Source organism: Rutilus rutilus (assembly GCF_951802725.1).
Source record: "Rutilus rutilus genome assembly, chromosome: 13".
NCBI lineage: Eukaryota > Metazoa > Chordata > Actinopteri > Cypriniformes > Leuciscidae > Rutilus > Rutilus rutilus.
Window position 1 is genome coordinate 1,548,267 of NC_140218.1, and position 23,553 is coordinate 1,571,819.

General features: G+C 41.8%; 1 protein-coding gene across 1 annotated transcript; it reads left to right on the plus strand.

Annotated features, from left to right (window-relative positions):
• Positions 1–515: 515 nt before the first annotated feature.
• On the plus strand, positions 516–22,364 carry LOC311302369 (alpha-2,8-sialyltransferase 8E-like; the record flags this gene model as incomplete). The annotated part of the gene is made up of 7 exons (XM_084428185.1): positions 516–622; positions 2,285–2,365; positions 2,449–2,535; positions 9,814–9,958; positions 21,055–21,167; positions 21,269–21,346; positions 21,872–22,364. 7 exons carry the CDS (start codon positions 516–518, stop codon positions 22,362–22,364), a joined length of 1,104 nt encoding a protein of 367 aa, XP_084284311.1.
• Between the last annotated feature and the right edge of the window lie 1,189 nt (positions 22,365–23,553).

Below are 23,553 nucleotides of genomic sequence, written 5' to 3' on the forward strand. Positions count from 1 at the left end.
ATGCCAAATCGCCAACAATCAAATCCAGCTAAGTGAGTTAGCGACGTACGAAGAACCCATGAAGGCTGAGTGACACCCTTAACCACAATGTGTTGTTGCGCCGTTGCTTGTCACCTGTTTTTAAAACTAAGCCATTAAAATTGTGAATCAGTAGTAGGCTACACTGGATTGCAAATGTCTGCGTGTTTAGGGCTTTTCCGGATATTATTGTTGTTTGGGCTTATGATAAAATAATGCGTCAATACTTCGAAAATAATCTAAACACCGTTCTCGACAAAGGCAATCCAGTCAAATACATTACAAAAATAAAAAATAAAATCGCATCTTCACTTGACAAAATTGCACAACGCAAATTACAGTCAGTATCGGGTTTAAAATCATTATGACCATTTTACAGGAGAAGAGCGAGTTTGAGAGGGGCGGAGACAAGTTGCGTGTCTCTCTCTCTCTCTCTCTCTCTCTCTCTCTCTCACACACACACACACACACACACTCACTCACTCACAAACTCTCTGATGGCATCGGGGTCTCTCCAGTGGATCTTCACACTGCTGATGGTCCTGATCATCTTTCAGGGTGTGTGTGTGGTGTTTTACTACATACCCGACAAACACTCGTCCAGGTGAGCGCTTTTATCTCAATATTTCATTATAATTCAATAAACGCTATTTAAATGAATTCAAATCGGGCTCTGTGTTGCTGGTTTTTAATTAGCCTAAAGTGTATGACTAGTTTAAGATTTGCGTCTTAATAAGTGCTTTATTTTTATTTTTATTTTTATTTTTATTCTAACTGATGACTGTATATTGTGCATGCTGTCATGAAGTTGTTAAATTGTTTTCTGAAGAGTCTAAGAAACACACAAGTGATATTTAAATGTCATTAGTTTAGATGGAAACGTCATTATAATTTTAATCAGAATAGAAATGTTTTAGATTTGTTACGCAGGAGAGTAGAGCTGTTCAGGACTGAATCAGAGATAAAGGTGTTTCACTCTATCGTGCTTCAAATAAATCCTTCAGTTTAGTGCGGTGAAAATATTTGAACCATGTGCTGTATAGGCTATTTCAGCAAAAGTAATTCCAGAAAATGTTTGTAACATCTTAATGCCTTATTGTAGCGTTTATCAGATTAGAGCTGGACTATAATATAGTTATATTTTGTGACATTATTTAATCGCGGAGTTGACATTTGCTGTCGTCTACAGATGAAGTTGGACATACTTGTATTACTTGTGTATTAAAAGACCTGGCAATAATATCATTACATTTTGCGATGGAAAAAATAAATCAATTATTGTATTGATTTATTAGTAGGCCTAGATCTGAGTGCTAATATATCAAATACCTTGTTTTCTGTTCAGATGGAATGTTTGTGTGGATGAAACTGGAGTTTTCCTTCTGGAACAAGGAAAAAATGCATGCAAATAAGTGGCTGCCAATATATGATATGCAAATATCATCAGTGGCTGGTTTTAGTGCAATGATGTTTTTGAGCATTGTGTTCAACATTAGGAGAAGTCTTGCTGAAATCTACTAAAAGTACTAAATCAATATTCCTATAGAGCAATCATCTGATTTCATTGAGAATTTAGGGTTATAATATGTTTTATCATTGGCATGTTCTAGCTGAAATTGTGCATCCTGCTCTTCAAGAAGAACTGTTCAACACTTAACCCTCTGGTGCTCTGCAGTCATTTTTATTTTATTTTCCTTATTTATTTATTCAAATTTTTTTACTTCATTGGAATGGTACGAAACAGAAAAGTAAATGGTAAATGGTTTTGGCACTTGCTATGTGAACACACACACACACACACACACACACACACACACACACACACACACACACACACACACACACACACACACACACACACACACACACACACACACACACACACACATAAATCATGGACATGATTCGAAAAGGTTAAATGGTCCTGAAATAAATAGTCACATTTGTGGCCAGTAAAGTTTCCAAAGAACTTTTGATTCTCTTATAGGTCTGTAGAAAAGAACTGGTACTGAAACATTAAGAACCCTTGATAGCCAGCCAAAAGTTAATTAAAAAGAATAGGGTTCTTTGCTGAAAGTAAATATGTATATTTGCTGAAACCTTTATTTTTAAGAGTGAGGAGGAACCCATTAGACAGAACCTACAGGCGCAACAAGAATGTAATAGATTGTGTGCAACAGGGTTATCGGCACTTTTGATTATGTTGATCATTTAGAGGAAAGTTAATGAGCAGCAAAAAAAATGACATTTGCTCTTTTTCTTTCAGAGATGCGATGACAGAGGCGCTTCAGAAGCTGCGCTGCGAAAAACTCAGACGCAAGTTTTCCGTTATCAAACCGGCCAAAAGGTGCGTGAGAATGAAGATCAACCAGCGATCCTGATATTTCAAAGAACTGATCATTTAATTAAATGCCTTTGTTTCCCTCTCAGTATAAAACTCAAGAAGTTCACGCAGGAGCTGTCAGATTTCATGAGCTGCCCGTACAAATCAAACAAAACTGAGCAGGAGCTAAACAGGTGTGTCTTTATCATCTTTACATTCATGCTTATGCATTTGGCAGGTCATCCAAAGGTGACTTGCATTGCATTCAAGGTTTACATTTTCTCAGTCTGATGGGGATCGTACTGATGATCTTGGCATGATAATATGCTAATTGAGCAACAGGAACAACTTGTTTGTTCAGTTCCTTTAATTTCTTTATTCCTCCGTCTTTATGTCCTTCAACCAAGAAGTTAAGTTTGAGCAACACTAGTGCATATAGACAACTGGAATCATCTCATGAAACATTTGGTATTTTAGGATAACAGAGTTTGATACTGTGTAGAAGACAGAATCTTTCAGGAACTCCCAAATATGGTTTGTTCTTAAGTCTGTGTGGTTTACTTCTGGCATTTAACCCTTCACGTGTGTGTGGGTATTTGTAGTGGATTATTTGGGCGGGTTTGTTTTCCAATTTGGCAGCCGGCCTGGACTTCCAGATACCTCTGCTCTTGGCAAAATAGTTTCTATAAATTGAGTTTGTTATTTACTGTGTGTGTATGAGTAGATGCTAATTGATGGTGTTCAGTTATTATAATGCCAATGTGAGTTTTTAACTTTGAAGTTTCTAGCTATTTTATTATTCAACATTGACGAACAAAATACAACTTTTCTACTTCTACATATACGACTCGTGTCCTCTCACCCACCCACTCAAAACGGACCTGTGTGCCCTTAGGGCTATTTCCCTGGTTTTCCGGGGTGGCGTAGTCGATCATATATTGCCATTTCTGTTAAAAGTGTGGTAAACCATTCTCAATCCTCTCGCACTCGCACCGCAACGCTACATAATGACAAAGATGAATTAATGATATTAAGAAGAGGATCTATGACCTCTGGGAGCATCTCTTTCAGTAGCTTAGTCGGTATAGGGTCTAACATACATGTTGCTGATTTAGATGATTTAACGAGTTTAACGAATTCTTCCTCTTCTATAGCAACGAATGAATCAAATCTTTCCTCAGGGAGACTACAATGCACTGTCTGATGCGATACTGTAGTAGACGGCTGCATAGTTATAATTTTTTCTCCAATATTATGAATCTTATAAGTAAAGACGTTTATAAAGTCATTACTGCTGTGCTGCTTGGAAACATCTGGGATTGAAGCTTTATTTCTCGTTAATTTAGACGCTGTTTATAAATACTGTTTTAAACACTGTTTATTTTAAACACTGTTTTAAGACACTTTTTCAAATAAATGCCTAGGGTTTTGTTAGTTTTCTTCTAAGAGGGTTGAAAAATAAGCAGATCTAGCAGCTTTTAAGGCCTTTCTGTACGCAATCGTGCTCTCTATCAATGAAATGCGAAATTTTATTATCACTTTTTTCTTCCAGTTGCGCTCCATTTTCCTGGCTGCTCTCTTAAGGGCCCGAGTGTGCTCGTTGTACCACGCCGTTGGAGTATAACACTGTCATAAAAACCTCTGTTTGGCAAGCAGGAATCATTTTACAGCTCAATGTCTAATACAGTATACAACAAATAGAGGGGTGCAGATACTGTCATGATTCTGCCTTCGTGTACCAGATCTTCTCTTGTCTTGAGGCAGGATCATGGCAGACTCATGTTTTATGTGTAAGCACATGGCCATTTGTTTGGGCTGTGTGCTTGCGTTGTCTTGTCACCTTACCCCGCCCCCTTGTTATCTCATCTTGTAATTATTTTATCATCACCTTCACCTGTGTTCCTGATTAGTTTGCTCCCTATTTAATCCCCTCATGTTTTCTGTCCTGTGTCGGTACATTGTCAATCATTGTGTGTCAAACATTGCGTGTATAACTCTGTGACTGTCCTGTGAGTACTTCGTCTGAATCCTGTTTTATGAGAATTGAGAGATTGTATTGCTGTTTTGTTTCCTGTCAAGTCAGAGTCCAGTCTTTGTTTATTATCTAGTCTTAGTCTAGGTGAATTCCCCTCCAGTCCTGTTTTGCCCCCTCATGGGTTTTGTTTTCTGTTTTGTGTCATAATAAACCTTGAGTGTCTGCATATCGTCTGCATTTGGGTTCTCTCCTTCAACCACATGACAGAATGTACCGACCACAGAAGAACCCAGCAGACTGTGTGTCTTCTCCCACTAAACCACAGCCGATGGACCAAGACTGATGGTGGCAGTTGGCCATTGCTGACAGTAGAAATGGAAAACTTCCATTCCCTCCGCAGGGTGAGTTGTCCCTGAAGAGGTATGCCCAAGTTGTTGAAGAGAAGAGATTCTTCCTGCCTGAGATCCTGGTTTCTCGCTATTTCATCGCTGGTCTCAACTCTCCTCCTCCTCTGTCTGAACGAGAGGAGCTTACTCTGCGCCCATTTCGAGCAATGGTGGATTGCTTGTCTCAGAGAGCCAAAGGGTTCCACGAGGTTTTCATCTGCCATGCTTCCAGTGATCCCGGAGGGTCGCATTCTCGCTGTTGCTTCGCTGGGGGACCAAGCTCACTCCTCTACACCCGAGACACCCACCGCGTCTGTCAGCCTCTGCGGAAAGCGAGGAAGACGCTTATCGTGGGAATCTGCCTCGGAGTCCTCTTCGACGGAGTCTACTCTTCCTGGGGTTGTCTTCCCAGTGCCTGCTACGGACCTCGCAGAGATTCTCCAACCAGTCGCTAGTCCGACTACGGCCTCCGCTCCGCGACCTAGGAGGAAGAGGAGGAGGAGGGGAGTCTCCCGTCCTTCGTCTCTGCCTGTCCCAGAGCCCGCTACTGCAAGCGCTGTCCCAAGCGCTGTTCCAAGCGCTGTCCCAGAGCCCGCCACTGCAAGCGCTGTCCCAGAGCCCGCCACTGCAAGCGCTGTCCCAGAGCCCGCCACTGCAAGCGCTGTCCCAGAGCCCGCCACTGCAAGCGCTGTCCCAGAGCCCGCCACTGCAAGCGCTGTCCCAGAGCCCGCCACTGCAAGCGCTGTCCCAGAGCCCGCCACTGCAAGCGCTGTCCCAGAGCCCGCCACTGCAAGCGCTGTCCCAGAGCCCGCCACTGCAAGCGCTGTCCCAGAGCCCGCCACTGCAAGCGCTGTCCCAGAGCCCGCCACTGCAAGCGCTGTCCCAGAGCCCGCCACTGCAAGCGCTGTCCCAGAGCCCGCCACTGCAAGCGCTGTCCCAGAGCCCGCCACTGCAAGCGCTGTCCCAGAGCCCGCCACTGCAAGCGCTGTCCCAGAGCCCGCCACTGCAAGCGCTGTCCCAGAGCCCGCCACTGCAAGCGCTGTCCCAGAGCCCGCCACTGCAAGCGCTGTCCCAGAGCCCGCCACTGCAAGCGCTGTCCCAGAGCCCGCCACTGCAAGCGCTGTCCCAGAGCCCGCCACTGCAAGCGCTGTCCCAGAGCCCGCCACTGCAAGCGCTGTCCCAGAGCCCGCCACTGCAAGCGCTGTCCCAGAGCCCGCCACTGCAAGCGCTGTCCCAGAGCCCGCCACTGCAAGCGCTGTCCCAGAGCCCGCCACTGCAAGCGCTGTCCCAGAGCCCGCCACTGCAAGCGCTGTCCCAGAGCCCGCCACTGCAAGCGCTGTCCCAGAGCCCGCCACTGCAAGCGCTGTCCCAGAGCCCGCCACTGCAAGCGCTGTCCCAGAGCCCGCCACTGCAAGCGCTGTCCCAGAGCCCGCCACTGCAAGCGCTGTCCCAGAGCCCGCCACTGCAAGCGCTGTCCCAGAGCCCGCTGAGAGAGTTGCGGCTGATTTAGCCGCTAAAGAGGTTCTGCAAGCAGTTTCTGCCCAGAAGGAGATGCCTGTCGTCTTAGCTGCTCGAGCCTTATCTGACTATCTGACCGCTCTTGCAAAGATCCTTGAAATGCCACCCAGACCCAGGTTACTTTCAAGTCACGAACCCACGACATCAGACAGCGCTTCTCACGAGTCTAGTGTGTTAGGCCTAAAGGATTCAAGAGAATCAAATGGGTCAAGTCTGAATGATTCTAATGAATCGAGTCCTGTTCGGAGTCCTGTTCGGAGTCCTGTTCCCGAGTCAAGTGAACCTAATGTATCTAGTATGGAAGATTCAAGTGAATCAATTCCTGTCCTGAGTCCTGTTCGGAAGTCTGCTCTGAGTCGAGCGCAGTCTGGAGTCATCGACCCAGAGGGACCAGTCCGATCCGTCTGTCCTCTCAAACAGGATCCTGTCCCACAGTCACCCGCTTCATCCCCTGTTTTGTCTCCTGTGTCGTCGCCCCCTGTCGCCCCCATCAAGTCTCCTGCCAAGTTGCCATGTATTTTCCCTGTCACCCCTGTCGCTGCCCAGCCCCGGACTGTTTCCCCCAAGTCATCTCCTCATTCGTCTCCAGCCAAGTCCCCCCGGATTCCCCGTCCTCAGCCCTCCACCGAAGATCCATCCACCCTGGACTGCCCCCTAAGGACTTTGTGTTTCCCTCCAGTACTCCCACCTCACCTACCCTCTCTGGATTTCCCCCCATGGACTCAGTGTTTCCTCCTCCTCCCCTTCCTTGTTTGTTGTTTTTATTGTTCCATCCCAACCCTGTTATAGTTTATTCGTGTCTGCCATTGTTAGTTTTTGTCATGTATTGTTGGTTTGTGTCTATGTCACAGTCGGTCTTGTCCTGTGTTTAATGTTCCCTTAGGGAGCGTCTGGAAGCCGCTCCTTAAAGGAGAAGTTCACTTTTAAAATGAAAATTCTGTCATTATATACTCACCCTCATGTGGTTTCAAACCTGTATGAATTTCTTTCTTCTGCTGAACAGAAAAGATGATATTTAGAAGATTATCAGTAACCAGGCAGTTTTTGGGTCCCATTGACTTCCATAGTAGGAAAAAAATATACTATGGAAGTCAATGGGACCCAAAAACTGTCTGGTTACTGATAATCTTCTAAATATCATCTTTTCTGTTCAGCAGAAGAAAGAAATTCATACAGGTTTGAAACAACATGAGGGTGAGTATATGATGACAGAATTTTCATTTTAAAAGTGAACTTCTCCTTTAAGGGAGGGGTTCTGTCATGATTCTTCCTTCGTGTACCAGATCTTCTCTTGTCTTGAGGCAGGATCATGGCAGACTCATGTTTTATGTGTAAGCACATGGCCATTTGTTTGGGCTGTGTGCTTGCGTTGTCTTGTCACCTTACCCCGCCCCCTTGTTATCTCATCTTGTAATTATTTTATCATCACCTTCACCTGTGTTCCTGATTAGTTTGCTCCCTATTTAATCCCCTCATGTTTTCTGTCCTGTGTCGGTACATTGTCAATCATTGTGTGTCAAACATTGCGTGTATAACTCTGTGACTGTCCTGTGAGTACTTCGTCTGAATCCTGTTTTATGAGAATTGAGAGATTGTATTGCTGTTTTGTTTCCTGTCAAGTCAGAGTCCAGTCTTTGTTTATTATCTAGTCTTAGTCTAGGTGAATTCCCCTCCAGTCCTGTTTTGCCCCCTCGTGGGTTTTGTTTTCTGTTTTGTGTCATAATAAACCTTGAGTGTCTGCATATCGTCTGCATTTGGGTTCTCTCCTTCAACCACATGACAGATACAGTGAAATTCAACCAAAAGTTTATTTTCATTACACTACTGTAAAGAGATCTTGCAGTAGATGAAAAGCATTAGAAAAGAAAAGTTCAAACATCCAAAGAATTGAACAGGAACTTGGTTTAGCAATACAATACAGTATACTGTCAATCACAGTACTGTAATAAAAATAAATCTAATTCATGTCCACCGCGGAGCATGAGCCCGAGCCAACGCCAAAGGCCTTCTTCGTCCCGGAGCCCATGCACAAGAGAAGTCTGACCAGGTGCATGAGTCGGCTAAATCGTCCGTCCATGTGGGGTTGCTTGTGGAGTAAGAAGGCATGAAGGGAAGCCCCGCCCACAACACAGTCGACAACATATTCTCATCCACAACATTGACGAGTCTGCATACAGACAGGATGCTGGACAACTGGCTGTCTGGAGCAGTCATTACAATCTGGAGCTGATCACGCTCAAAACAGTGGAGATGATAGTGGACTTCAGGAGAAACACCTTTACACCTTTTCTCCACCTCGGTCTGTCAACTCCACCTGAGCTCTTCCCTCCCTCGGCTCCACCAGACTCCATCGTCCTTGCGGCTCCACCAGGCTCCCTTGTCCCTCCGTTTCTGGCTCCGCCTTGGTCAGATGTCGTCCTGCCTGCACCATGGACTCCCGAGCCATCCGCTGCACTCCGTCTCTTCACCCTTTCGGCTCCATCTGGCTCCGCCTTCCCTCCGGCTCCACCTCGGCCCTCAGTCCCAACGGCTACACCTCAGTCCTTTAGATGCCCTGGATCCACTTCTGACGCTCTTCACTGCGGCTCAGCCTCCAGGACCATCTGTGTTGCCCGTTCTCGTTGGCTTTTTGTCTGCACGTAGGACTTCACTTCCATCGTCTCCATCTCTGTCCATCGTCCTCTTAGTGTCAACAGCCAAGCCTCCACCATGGCTCCTCCCTCCCCCTATGCCCCCGTGGGCCAGTGTCCTGACTGCGCTCTGGCTCCCCACTTATCTGCTCCTGACTCCTCTCACCATCATCGGCACCCTGATCTCTCCCTCTGTTATTTCCCCAGGTTTCCTGCTCTTCACCTGCTGTAGTCCTCCTCCACAGTCTCCACCCTCTCTCCTCAGCTGCACTGTTATGGTGTTATGATGTGTCTTCCGGGAGAAGGGACTAATGTAACGTAGTCCTGTTTGCCTGTGTTCCCTGTCATTGTTAATTGACCTAGTTTTCTAGTGAGTGCCAGTTTGCTCCCAAAGTTATTGATTAGTTTCACCTGCGTTTCATTTAGCTCCTTTTGTTTTCCCTGTGTATATAAGCCCTGAGTTTTCCTAAATTCCTTGTCCAGTATTTAATGTGATGCTAGTTGTTTGTATGTATGCTCTTGCTCCTTGTGTTAATTAAATGTATGTCCCGTTCTTTGCTCCTTGGATTATACATAGCAGCACGTAACATTCATACAGTACACAATATTTTCTTCTTACTATTTGCAATTACTATATATGATATTAGATTACGATTATTTGCTGTAATCTATGGATGCTGTTCTCCGTTTTTTTGATGTAGAGTCTAATGAATGATCTGTAGTGTTTATATATTGACTGATGTGTGTATGATCTGAAAGCATTGTTTGAGTACAGGTGAAATGGTTTTGAACCGATCTGGCAAAATCAAACGTAATGTTTAAATAGTGTTTAAAGAGACAAGCTTGTAAAACTGTTCAAACAATAAATCGTAGCATACTGAACTGGGTCATTTTAATAGAGATGATTATGTAATATGAATCCTCATAAACTCTTCTCTTTCTCTCTCTCTGTGTTTATGACAGAATCCGGCTGCAGTTTTGTTGTAACGCCACAGGATCATTCATTCTCACCAAAAGCAACACAGCCATCAATCAATCCATCCAATATGAAACAAGCACAACAAAAACATACAAAATGAATGCAGCACTCCACAGTATGCTGCCTGAGGTGTGTGTGTGTGTGTGTGTGTGTGTGTGTGTGTGTGTGTGTGAGAGAGAGAGAGAGAGAGAGAGAGTGTGTGAGAGAGTGTGCTTGTGTGTTTGTGTGTGTGTTCTTGTGAGTGTGAAAGAGAATGTGTGTGTGAGAGAGAGTGTGTGTGTGTGTGTGTGTGTGAGAGAGAGAGAGAAAGAAAGGGTGTGTGTTTGTGGCAGTGAGTGATTGTGTATGTAATTTTGAGAGAGTGAGAGAGTTTTGAGCCGGACATTTTTGGTGTCCATGAGGAAAACAGCTTAGAAATCACACTAAGTGAGGTTTCCTGAAAATGTAAAAATGCTGAAAGTTTTGTGTGATGGGTAGGTTTAGGAATAGGGTTAGTGTAAGGGGAGAGAATGTACGGTAACACTTTAGAATACTGTATCTTACTTACTGCATAACTAATAAGTAATTATTGAAGAACTAATAGGTAATTATTCATTAACTACTTCTTCACTACTGTTAACTACTAAGGAAGATGTGTTAACTAATCAGTATGTAATATATTTTTATGATTGTGTTAAGTAACAGTTAGTTAATCAATAAATAATGAATTCTGTCATAACTCTTGAAGAACTACTACTAATTATCTACTAATTAAGGTTCAAGAAAAATAACTAAGAAGTAACTACTAATGAACAGTCATACAAAACTAACCTCAGATTAGTTTTTATATTTTATATACAGTACTGTGTGTGTCTGTTTCCTCAGCATAGAATGCCATTGAGTAAATTCATGTTTGAGGCAATGACTGAGGGAAACTGAAAATATAGGGAACTTATTTGTAATTCATAAATAATTATCAAATAATTCTTCAGGAATTACTTAGAACCTGGAACAGTATTCTAAAGTGAGAATATAGGGAACTCATTAGTAATTAATAAATAATTATCAAATAATTATCCAGGAATTAGGCTACTTATAACCTGAAACAGTATTCTAAAGTGAACATATAAGGAAATTAATTGGTAATTAACAAATAATTATTAGATAATTCTTCAGGAATTACTTGGAACCTGGAACAGTATTCTAAAGTGAGAATATAGGAAACTCATTAGTAATTAATACAGAATTACCACATACTTCTGACTCAAATCAAACTTACTGTAAAAAACACATTATTAACGGTATTATCTAAACCTTTGTAAAATAGATAAGTTAAAAGTAATTAAATAAAAAGTTTGCTTATTTGCAGATCAATATATAAGCCTAGTAAATGTCTGCACTTATCTTTCTTATTAGTGCTGAAGAATGACTAAAACTGGCTAGAAAATAAAATTAAAAACATTGATCAGTGCTTTTTACTTTTCAAGTAATTACCTTTGTACATTTACTAAGGTAATTTTGAAAATGAATAGGCCAATAATTAATAATAGTTCTTCAAGAGTTATGACATAATTCATTAGTTATTGATTAACTAACTGAAACTTAACACAATCATACAATTCTATTACATACTAATTAGTTAACACATCTTCCTTAGTAGTTAACAGTAGTGACTTAAGTGTTAATAAATAATTATCTATTAGTTCCTCAATAATTCCTTATTAGTTATGCAGTAAGTAAGATACAGTATTCTAAAGTGTTACCGAATGTACAATTTGTACAGTATAAGAATCATTATGTTTTTGGAAAGTCCCCAAAAACCCCAACGTGTGTGTGTGTGTGTTTGTGTGCATGTTAATGTGTGCATGCATGTGTTATGTGTGTGCTTGTATGTGTGGTTAATGAGGACCCAAATATGTGGTATAAAAATGTAAACATGGCTTATGTGTCACGTCCCTGGGCTGATCTGTCCGTTCTTGCATTCTCTGTTGTGGTTTTGTGTTTGTTTGGAGCATGTGGGTCTGTTTTGACAGTTCACCATGGGCTTCTGTCATTGCGGTGTCTCTCCCCGCCCCCTTGTTATCCCATTCATTACCTCGTTATTGTTTCACTCCCCTCACCTGATCCTGTATCAATTAATTCCTTCTGTCTCCTATTTAGTCCCCTTGTGTGTATTGTCTTGTGCCAGATTGTTGTTTGAGCTATGTGTGATTATTGCTCCAGTTGCCTTGTCGTATTCGACCTTTTGCTAGCCTTTTGTTTCTTTTTTTTGTTTTATTTTTCTCTACCTCCTCCTGACTTTTTCAGGCGGTTCTGCTGCATTCAGCCCTGGCCTTGCTCTCAGTCTCTGCTTGTGGATTGCCTCTTTCTCTGCCCTCCTTCACGTACTACCTGAGAGTCGCCATTCTCCTGCCGCTTCAGACCGTCGCTGCGCTACACCTTCTGGTTCTGGTTCTTCAGACGTTGCGTCGATCTATTGAGGATGCTACCCTGGGAGTCCCTCTAAATTAGTTTAGCCTATATTGAGCTCCTGTCTGGGTCGTTGACAGACTTTTGTGTTTCCCTTTTTTATGGAGCTTATAATATGACAAAACGTTTTGAATTTGAATTGTGTAAATTTGAATTATTTGCAAGTGTAATCTAACAAAATGTAATTTTAGGTGGTAGTTTAAATAGTTCTGAATTTTTTTTTACATTTTTTTTTTAAACGAATATTGAACATTTGAAATTTAACAAACTGAAAAGTTTTTATGGCTGAATTTTATAGACATGTATTTTCAAACAGCTAGTTTTTTTGTTCTGAATTCTTATACTGAAAATATTCAGTTTAAAAAAAAAATACAGATTCAAGTTTTCAATATGAAGAAATTCGGAACTTCAAATTCAGTTTTCTAAAATTCAATCTCAAAAATTCAAACTCAGAAATTCAGATCTTACAGAAAGTAGGTCACAGGTCATCCACAGGGAAGAGTAAAGGATCTCCGATAAGTCGAACAGAGCATTCAGGCTGCACTGCAGTAGTTTTCTGCCGCTAACACGGTGGTGGTTCAAGAGAATCTGTGTATCTTTCGTTCAGTCGTTTTTTTTTTATTTAATATTAAGAGTAGAAAAACGAGAAAACAGCTTGAGTATTAGATTTCTAATATTCTAGTAATAACAGTGCTCTGCTGCAGCATTTGCTCGGAGCTTACAAAACTTAACGCGTGTATTGCAACTATAGGCTACATTTAATTTTCCCAGCAAACAACTAGACCAGGGGTGGCGAACCTGTTCAGCATGATGAGCCAAAAAAAAAATCCCTCATCACTGCAAAGAGCCACACAACAGATGTGTCTAACAATAACATTACAATGTATTACTTATTACTAGGGGTGGAACGGTACATGTATTCGTATCGAACCGAATCGGTACGGGCGTCACGGTTCGGTGCATGAATTTACACAGAGAATACACGGTATAAAAATAAATAAAACTTGCGTGCAAATTAATTAATGTAATGCAGAACTACTGTTAGATACGCGGGTTCTTTAGGTAATCTGTAGCCCTGCCTTAAGATAGGTTTGTTTATACTTTAGCCTGCCTCCGCAGCGCGAGCCTCTGCTGACCGCGCGCACCTCCCAAAATGGACGAGGCATTTATACTTCGCGCTCGCCGGTGTAGGCTACTATTCTTTGAAATGACAGGGTGCGACTCGGTGTAATTGTCCTCTAAACCATCAGGAATCAGCGGTGAGAAGTAAGGTACACTCGTGAATGTTTATTTTAGTACAACAACACTTTAGTACACCAAAACCACACTATAAAAGAATCGTGTAAACCAGATTATTCCTTGTGACATTAGAAAAAAAAATGGATATGAGAACGTAACCTACAACTAAACTAACGTTATCTTACATAATTTCTAAACATTTTTATTTAGTTTTGTGAACCTTTTAATAATTAATAATAATAATAATAATAATAATTAGTTACATTTATATAGCACTTTTTCTGAGACCTCAAAGCGCTTTACATATGGAAGGGGGGATCTCCTCAACCACCACCAATGTGCAGCTCCACTGGGATGATGCGACGGCAGCCATATTGTGCCAGAACGCCCACCACACACCAGCTTACTGGTGGAGAGGAGACAGTGATGAAGCCAATCAGTGTATGGGGATGATTAGGAGGCCATGATGGACAGAGGCCAAGGGGCAAATGTGGCCAGGATGCCGGGGTTACACCCCTACTCTTTTACGAAGGACATCCTGGGATTTTTAATGACCACAGAGAGTCAGGACCTCGGTTTAACGTCTCATCCGAAGGACGGTGCTCTTTTTGGCAGTATAGTGTCCCCGTCACTATACTGGGGCATTAGGACCCACACAGACCACAGGGTGAGCACCCCCTGCTGGCCTCACTAACACCTCTTCCAGCAGCAACCTGGTTTCCTCAGGAGGTCTCCCATCCAGGTACTAACCAGGCTCAGCCCTGCTTAGCTTCAGTGGGCAACCAGTCTTGGGCTACAGGGTGATATGGCTGCTGGCTAAAAAACATGGCTTTTTATTTAAAGGGCTTATGTCTGCTATTGTAGGCTCATTTTGTTAATGTAAGCAACTAATTTAGACGCAAGAACTGGGTGCCGGTGCTGTGAGATGTACATGCTCGGCCAGATTCGGCTCGAAGTCGTGCGTCTTCGGATGCGGAGCCGTGTGCGCTAAAAAGCCGCGCACCTCACCGCCACGCGAAATGTGGCCTTGCGCACCCAACCAGAGACAATTTATATAAGAGACATGCAACTTCCTCAATCCTCAATAGAACTATAAAAGGAAAACCCGTAACGGCAAAGATGGCGGTTGTATGCACATGTCCCGCCCCTCCCGCTGGAAAGCCAATCATCTGCTTTTAACAGTCAAGCCGGGAAACATTTAAACCTATCGTCTGGTTCCACTGACGCATGCGCACAGTTGAGGTTTTGCGACAGCGGAGACGATTTGGGGACAGCGAGTTGTTGTGTGTGCAAGATCAGTGACAGGGCGCATATTTAATTGAAAGAACCATATGGAAAGGACAAGCAGAGAGAGAGAGCCCCGGTCGCGCGCGCGCTCTCTCTCTCTCTCTCTCTCTCTCTCTTTCCGAAGCCCGGCGAAAGTGTAAACAAGACTTCACCGTCTCCAAATTAAGCGCTGTCTTGCTCTCTCTCCCGCACGCATATTAATCAAAATAAAACGACATGATGGTAAAAGGTCAGAAGACCAAAGTTTCATGTTGGAGCATTCTGAGATTTTTTTTTCCTCCTGAATTACCGTTGGGTGTGATTTGTGCTAAAATACGTTGCCTTATCTTCTCTGAAATGCGTTCCGTACATTCAGCTGACATAAAATTACTCTCTAAATAAACGAAAAAACCTATCCAGTGATGTAATGTTTTCTGTGTTGACACTAACCTTGTGGGATGTCCATGTCCTAACTGCTGGGATAATCACACAACCGTATGACACGTCCAATTGACTCCTTTGAACCGATTCATTTTAATGAATAGTTAAAACAACTGATCTATACAATACATTGTTATTACTGATAAAGTGCAAACCTGCTTATATTTAAATAAAGGAGAACAATATTGACATTGAATATGCACAACACCGGCATTCTGGATAGAGACGTAGGGGAGAGTGGGGTAAGATGAGCCAGTTTTTACTTATAATAATTTGTTACATTTATATAGCGCTTTTTCTGAGACCTCAAAGCGCTTTACATAGAAGGGGGGATCTCCTCAACCACCACCAATGTGCAGCATCCACTTGGATGATGCGACGGCAGCCATATTGCGCCAGAACGCCCACCACACACCAGCTTACTGGTGGAGAGGAGACAGTGATGAAGCCAATCAGTGTATGGGGATGATTAGGAGGCCATGATAGACAGAGGCCAAGGGGCAAACTTATGTGGATCTCAAGGCAAGGGAAATTAAGACAGAAGTACAATGAAGACATCCACTGTTAATTTGGGATGTTGCCTATAAACTGAAAATTAAAAAATGCACCTGTGACAAAGAGCCTTGAAAATATGACCTCAGAAAAAAAAGTGTTCATGTGACTCAACTTACCCCAGTAAGTTGATGCCAGTCAGTGGGTAAATTAAGCCATCTAGGGGTAAATTGACCATCCTATCTTTCACTTTTTTATGCAAGCATAATAATAAAAAAACTTGCCTCTTTAAAATAATAACTTAATAACACACTTACCTTTCTAAACAATGTTAACCCTCTGGGGTCTGAGGTGTTTTTGGGGCCCTTGGGATGTTTTGAAATGCCCTGACATTTGTGCTTTTTTCAGTTGCTTATACACATATTAATGGCAAAGGTGTAAATGCACTATTTAGCACAAAACAGGGCTACCATAATATGTGAGCAACATGTATGTACATGTTTGTATTTTTGAGAGAATAATGTTTATGCGTGGTTATTAAAAAAACAAAATCTTCTCCCCAAATGTGTCACTAATATAAAGCACAATACAAATAATTTAAAGAGAAGGCTTATATTGACCTTTTAAGATTTAGCTTACATCTACCTTGTAAATATATGTTTTGCTATTTTATTAAAAAGATTACAATTACAACAACAATTACAATTTCAACAATATTTCAAGTGTACTCTTTCTTTGTAAAAAATAAATTATAGGCCTACATTTTACTATATGTATTCATTTATTTGAATATAGCCTACATTGGAACAAATAGCCTACTTTAGTAACATCTTAGTTGATGACTTTATTTTTGACAAAAAAATAAATAAATACTGTGCGTATATATATATATATATATATATATATAACAACATATGAGCAGAAATTGCTAAACAAAAGCTTATTTGATGTGGCAGTAGTCTATTTTAAAAAACTTTATAATTTATCCAAAACTAGTCAACAAAATATTGTCTTTCGTATTTCGGCCGAATGTATCGTTTTTATGAAATATTAGGGCATATAAATGTTAATTGCAGTTTAATATGTTGCTTATACAAAGACATTTTATTTCAACACAATTTAGTCGATTTTCTCCATTTCAAAAAGGTTGAACCACTGGTTCAATTTACCCCACATCATCTGGCTCACTTTGCCCCATAGCCACCATTTTGGTAAAAACGGCCTAGCTTAGCAATTCAGGATAACCTTTAGCTTAATGATTCACATGATTTTAAATGTTGACAAATCACCAACATGTACCATACACAACTTTAGACCTAGATCAATTTGCTTTGACAAAATAGCTAATATACCTGAAATGCAGAAAATTTACTTTAACAAGCAAAAAAGGTGTTCCCTCTTGTCCCATGTGCTTCTCTTCACAGCAATATATAAATGATGGAGTCCTTCAAAATGTATGGTCCCATGACACCAAATGTGCATAGATGCCTAGAAACAGGGGGTGGGTCAACTTACCCAATGGCTCATTTTACCCCACTCTCCCCTAAATGAAGTTGGTATCGTGAACCCTTGCGCATGCGTAGTAAAAGTATAACCTGTGGGGGAAAAGGTGTTTTAAACCTTATTTTGGGGCAAAGTCATCAAACTTTTTCAGCGATTTTATCATATTTTACTGCTGTTTCTATACATGCAGTTTTTATGTCCCGGTGACCAGTGAAAGTGCAGTTCTGAGTCTGACTCTCTGCCCATTCATTTAGATAGGAGCCTGGTCTTGTTAGTCCGAAATAGCTGCCCGGAGGCGTTGCCAAGATGGCGGCCGAGTGTCACGACTTGCCTAAAAGGACTTTGACCCAACGCACACGACCGCCCACACCGCAATGCTGACATTTTTGCCATGCGCACCCTTGCGCTCGTGCGTCTGCACATAAATAAGAGATGCTTTATTTCCAGTTTTATAGCTGATTGTCTTATTTTGTTTACATCTTACTTTACACACTTCAGGGCAGGGTGTTGCAGCTAGCTCAGGGGAGAGACTGTATGACACTAGGTGGTACAGCCTGAGACATGCACAATACAAAAACTTGCCTTCTGCATTTTTGTTTTGCTTTTCCCTCCATTGTACCAAACTCGTACCGAACTATGATGTCTGAACCGAGGTATGAACCGAACCGTGACTTCTGTGTACCGTTCCACCCCTACTTATTACAATTACTAATTACATAACACACAATAGTTTTCATGGATTTTAATGGTTGTCAATTTGTCATAGTATCAGCCTACCTAAAAGGTTACATGACTCAGTGGGACACCTGGCACTCCTTGGCTTCCACAATCTTTATCGGCTTGTATTCAGTTGTGGCTACTCGTAGTAATTCTTTCACATGCGTGTCAGTCAGGACAGAGCGATGCTTTGATTTCACTTGTTTCAGTGTTGAAAAAAGTGATTCACACATGTAAGTTGACCCAAACATTGACAATAGTTTGACTGCAGCCTGTTTGACATTGGGATATCTCTCATTCGGCACAATCTTCCAAAACTCCACGGTTCCTTCCCTCAGTCATCCTCAGAAAGTTCAATCATTTCAAGCTGAGTTGCTGCTTCATCTTCCACTAAAGGGGCTTTTAAACAGTCTGATTCAGCAGTGAATGGGTTGATAAGAAATGAAATTTGTGGTCTTTTTTGGCGTAGGCCGGAGAATCTGTCCTCAAAACTCTGTTCAAGATTTTCAAGCAGTGTTGCATACCGTGCAGTAGTCCCATTTACAACCTCTGCTGCTTGTCCACTTGCCTTCAACAAGGATGGAAAATGCGTTAACTGCCTCTTTTGTAGATGAGTCTTGAACAGCTTGAGTTTGTTGACAAATGTGAAAATACTCTGCACCAGGTCAGACACCATCTTTGACTTCCCTTGCAGATCCACACTGAGGCCATTCAGATAATGCAGCATGTCGACCAAAAAAGCCAAGTCCGAAATCCACTGGGGATCACGTAGCTCAGGATAGTCCTTATGTTTCTCTGCGAGGAACAGCTTCACTGGATTTAAAAGCTCAAAAAAACGAGAAAGCACATTACCTCTTGACAGCCATCTTACAGCACAGTGAAGAAGAAGCAGATCAGATGGAAGATCTTCAAGCTCAGCAATGAGATTTTTGAACTGCCTGTGATTGAGAGCATGTGTGCGTATAAAATTGACAATTTCCAGCACAGGTTTCATGATGTGATCAAAGTTCAGCTTTTTAGATACCAAGTGCTCTTGGTGGATAATACAGTGAAATGTCCAAAATTCAGGAAAACGGTCATCAGCTTTACACAGCCCTACAAGGCCTTTCCCAGATCCCAACATGGCTGGTGCTCCGTCAGTGGCTATTGCTGTTAGCTTTGATAACAGCAGATCTGCTTTCTCAACAACAGCCATCAGTGTCTCTTTCAGGTCGATGCCACGGGTTCTGTCTTTCAGTGGCACAATATCAAGCAGCTCTTCCTTAATTGTGCAGTCTTCTGACACAAATCGTACAAATATCGCCAACTGTGGCTTATCTTGAACATCGCAAGACTCATCCAAAGCAATGCTGAAATACCGGCACTTCTGAAGATCTGAATATAAATGTGTTTCAACTGAGTCGTTAATGTCCGATATTCTCTCTTCAACTGTGTGCCGTGACAGCTGAAGGTCCTTTACTGAACGTTTCAAATTTTCATTTTCGGGACAAAGAATAGCAACAACATCACTAAGGCACTTTTTAAGAAACTCCCCTTCACGATATGTTTTTTTTGCACGAGCAATGTTCCATGCCAGCTGATATGACGCTAATGTCACTGTCTCTGAATGCTTGGTAAATTTCCGAAAAAGCTGACTTTGCTTCTCTGACTGACGTTTCAAAGTGTTTACCTTGTGCTTGCGAAGTTCACTGCCTTTGGGAAATTCCCGGGCCACCGTAGAATGGAGTGATGTCAAGATTTGAAGCCTTAAAATGCGACAACGACGTCTGGCATATCAAGCAGAATGGTTTTCCATTTCGTTCAACAAAAAAATATAAATCCTCCCATTCAGATAAAAATGTTCTGTGCTCATCTTCATATTTGCACTTAGCTGTATGCTTCTTTGATTCTGCCATGATAATTCCTACTAACGAACTTCACGTTAACCTGACAGCGGCAGCTCCTGTCAGTCAATAATAGGCTAGCCTCGTTAAATTGCGCGAGAGTTGAGGTTCTGTTAAAAATAATTAAAAAAGAATATGAATAATATATTATTTAAAAAAAGTCAAATTACATTCAGAAAATACATTCAAATTCATTCCTATTTATTTTTAAATAAAATTTTGAAATTCTAAAAAAGTTGCATGAATTGCCACCCCTGCTATAGGTTATAGCAAATTCAGACCAACTGCTGGTCTACACAGAGAAAAAGCCCTTTCTAGGCTCTTCTGTTTTACCGAGCCATTCGTTAGTCTAGTTGTTTGATGAGAAAATTAAATGTAGCCTATAGTTGCAATACACGCGTTAAATTTTGTAAGCTCCGTGCAACTGCTGCAGCAGAGCACTGTTATTACTAGAATATTAGAAATCTAATACTCAAGCTGTTTTCTCGTTTTTCTACTCTTAATATTAAATAAAAAAAACGACTGAACGAAAGATACACAGATTCTCTTGAACCACCACCGTGTTAGCGGCAGAAAACTACTGCAGTGCAGCCTGAATGCTCTGTTCGACTTATCGGAGATCCTTTACTCTTCCCTGTGGATGACCTGTGACCTACTTTCTGTAAGATCTGAATTTTTGAGTTTGAAATTTTGCAGTATAAGAATTCAGAACAAAAAAACTAGCTGTTTGAAAATACGTCTATAAAATTCAGCCATAAAAACATTTCAGTTTGTTAAATTTCAAATGTTCAATATTCGTTTAAAAAAAATCAAATTCAGAACTATTTAAACTACCACCTAAAATTCAATTTTGTTAGATTAGACTTGCAAATAATTCAAATTTACACAATTCAAATTCAAATCGTTTTGTCATATTATAAGCTCCATACTTTTTGAAGAAGAATAAAACCTTTTGTTGCCTGCAGTTTGAGTCTGTGTCCTAACCTAACATTATGAGGACACTACCTGTGTCCTTGTAACGCAAATGGCGTTAAAAGCATAGTAACAGTTTTTTTAAAGTTTTTAATTAAAAAATGCAGAAAGTTTTGTGTAATGGGTATGTGTAATGGTTGGGTTAGTGTAAGGGGAGAGAATATACAGTTTGTACAGTATAAATATCATCATGCCTATGGAAAGTCTCCATAAACCACATATTCAAGTGTGTGTGTGTGTATGTGTATGTGTGTGTGTGTGCAGGACTACCCCTGGTCCGGTCGGCGTCTGGGTCGGTGTGCTGTGGTCGGCAGCGGTGGGATTTTGAAAAACAGCAGCTGTGGACATGAGATTGACAATGCAGACTTTGTCATACGGTAAACGCATCCCATCATTCCTTGCTCCCACACTGACCACAACACATCCATCGGTATTCATCCATCCTTCCTGTTAATATGATGTTTTCTCTCTCTTTCAGGTTTAATTTGGCAACAGTTAATGACAGTGATGTTGGACTGAAGACGGATCTGGTAACCATCAACCCCAGTCAGCTTCAGTCAGTGTTCACACACACACACCAATAAAAACACAGCTTTGATTATCATTTAAATGAAGACTTTTCAGGTTAATTTTTTGCCCTCAGAATCTTTTTTTATTGATTGCTATTTCTAAATAAAATTGTAACTACAGTTTTAATAAAAAACAACATGCCTGGACACTTGTTCTAAGGGTACTCCTTATCCTTATCCTTTGCACTACAAACACGCTGGTGAAACACTGCTTAATGCGCCCTTTTCACCAGTCTAGAGAGATCGGTTGAATGAGTGGATGTGGGCCGCCATCTTATTTACCCATATGCATGGGGGAGTGGCTTGGCATGCAAATTCCAGTCACCAATTCCATTGGCCGTTTTTATAAAACTCAGAGATGATAGGGGCTCCCAAGTGAGACCCCATTTGTCAGTCAACACAACGTAGTAATGACTGACAGATGGGGAACAGAGACATATTTCCCTGGCATACACATATATGATCATCTAGTGTTCTGTCATTAGTGTTTATTAAAAACTGTGCTTCTGTAGATACAAAAACCTGGAGAAGGATCCGGATCCATTGGTGGAGCGGGTCAGTGTGTACGGAAACGCCTCCCTCATTATTCCTGCCTTCGCCTACACGTTCTGCACATCAGCGTCAATCAAAGCACTCAAAGTCCTCCAGCCAATCAGACCTCAGCAGCCGGTGGTGTTCTTCAGCCCCTCTTACCTGCGGACACTGGACCGGTTCTGGAAGTGGCGTGGCATACGGGAGGTGCGCCTCTCCACGGGATTCCTTTTAATCAGCACTGCACTGGAACTGTGTGAGCATGTTCACGTTTACGGATTCTGGCCGTTCGACAGCGACCTGCAGGATCAGCCGATTCCATACCATTATTATGACCTGAAGCGCCCGCACCCCTACATGCACAAGATGCCGGAAGAGTTTGTTTGGCTACTGCAGCTCCACAGCCAGGGGGCGCTGACACTGCACCTGCAGCCCTGCTCCTCACCAGGGGCGGATCGAGAAAATAATTTATAGGGTGGCATTATAGGGTTCGCATGAGGACTATCCCAGGTTGTTGGATTGTTGGATTAAAATATTTAGAACAATGTTATATTATCGCAAATGTTTCCAAGAACGTTTATAACCTGAGAAATCTACCATTTTAACCAGTATAATGGCCCGAGTCATTGTCTCTGACTGACCCCTCAGTCTCTGTCCTCTGCTCTGCTGTCTTTGATAAGTTTGAGCCTGTGACTTTGTGTGTGTTACAGGAGATTGTTGGTAATTTGAAGCCCTCAGGTCCTCCACATGATGCTATCCCTCCTTGACTCTTTAAGGAGGTTTTTCCCACTGTAGGACCATCTGTTCTTGCAGTTGTTAATAGCAGTCTGTCCTCAGGTGTGGTCCCTAAAAATTTTAAACACGCAGTAGTGCAACCTCTGCTTAAAAAACCTGGTCTTGATCCTGCAGATCTTGCGAATTTCAGGCCTATCTCCAAACTACCTTTTCTTTCAAAAATTCTTGAAAAGATAGTCTGTAATCAAATAATGGCTTTTTTTGAAAGACCACAATATCCTCGAAGTTTTCCAGTCTGGTTTTAAATCTCTACACAGCACAGAATCGGCTCTTTTAAAAGTTTTTAACGATATCTATTTAGCTACCGATTCTGGTGACTATGTTGTTCTTGTGCTTCTTGATTTAACTGCTGCATTTGATACTGTGGACCATGAAATTCTGATTTCTCGTTTGGAGCATTGGGTGGGCATAAAGGGCATAGCGCTTGAATGGTTCAGGTCGTATTTGGAAGGTTGGACTCTCTGTGTCAGCTGTGGGAACTCTGAGTCTTCTTCTGCACCTCTCTCGTGTGAGGTCCCTCAGGGCTCAGTTTTGGGCCCTCTTCTTTTTTCTCTTTATTTGCTGCCGCTTGACTCAATAATTAGGAAGCATGGCATGTCATTCCACTGTTATGCGGATGATAGCCAGATTTACATGCCTCTTAAAAAGAATGACACTGTCAGACCGTTAATGGAGTGTCTTGATGATATAAAAGTCTGGATGGCTATTAATTTTTTAAGTTTCAATGCGAATAAAACAGAAGTGATGTTTTTTCGGTGGCACCACTGGGACCCGTTCTGTTGAGTTGGGTGCTTTGGCCCAGTACACTAAGCCAATCATCACTAACCTAGGGGTTAAAATCGACTCTGACCTTAAGCTAGACAGTCAG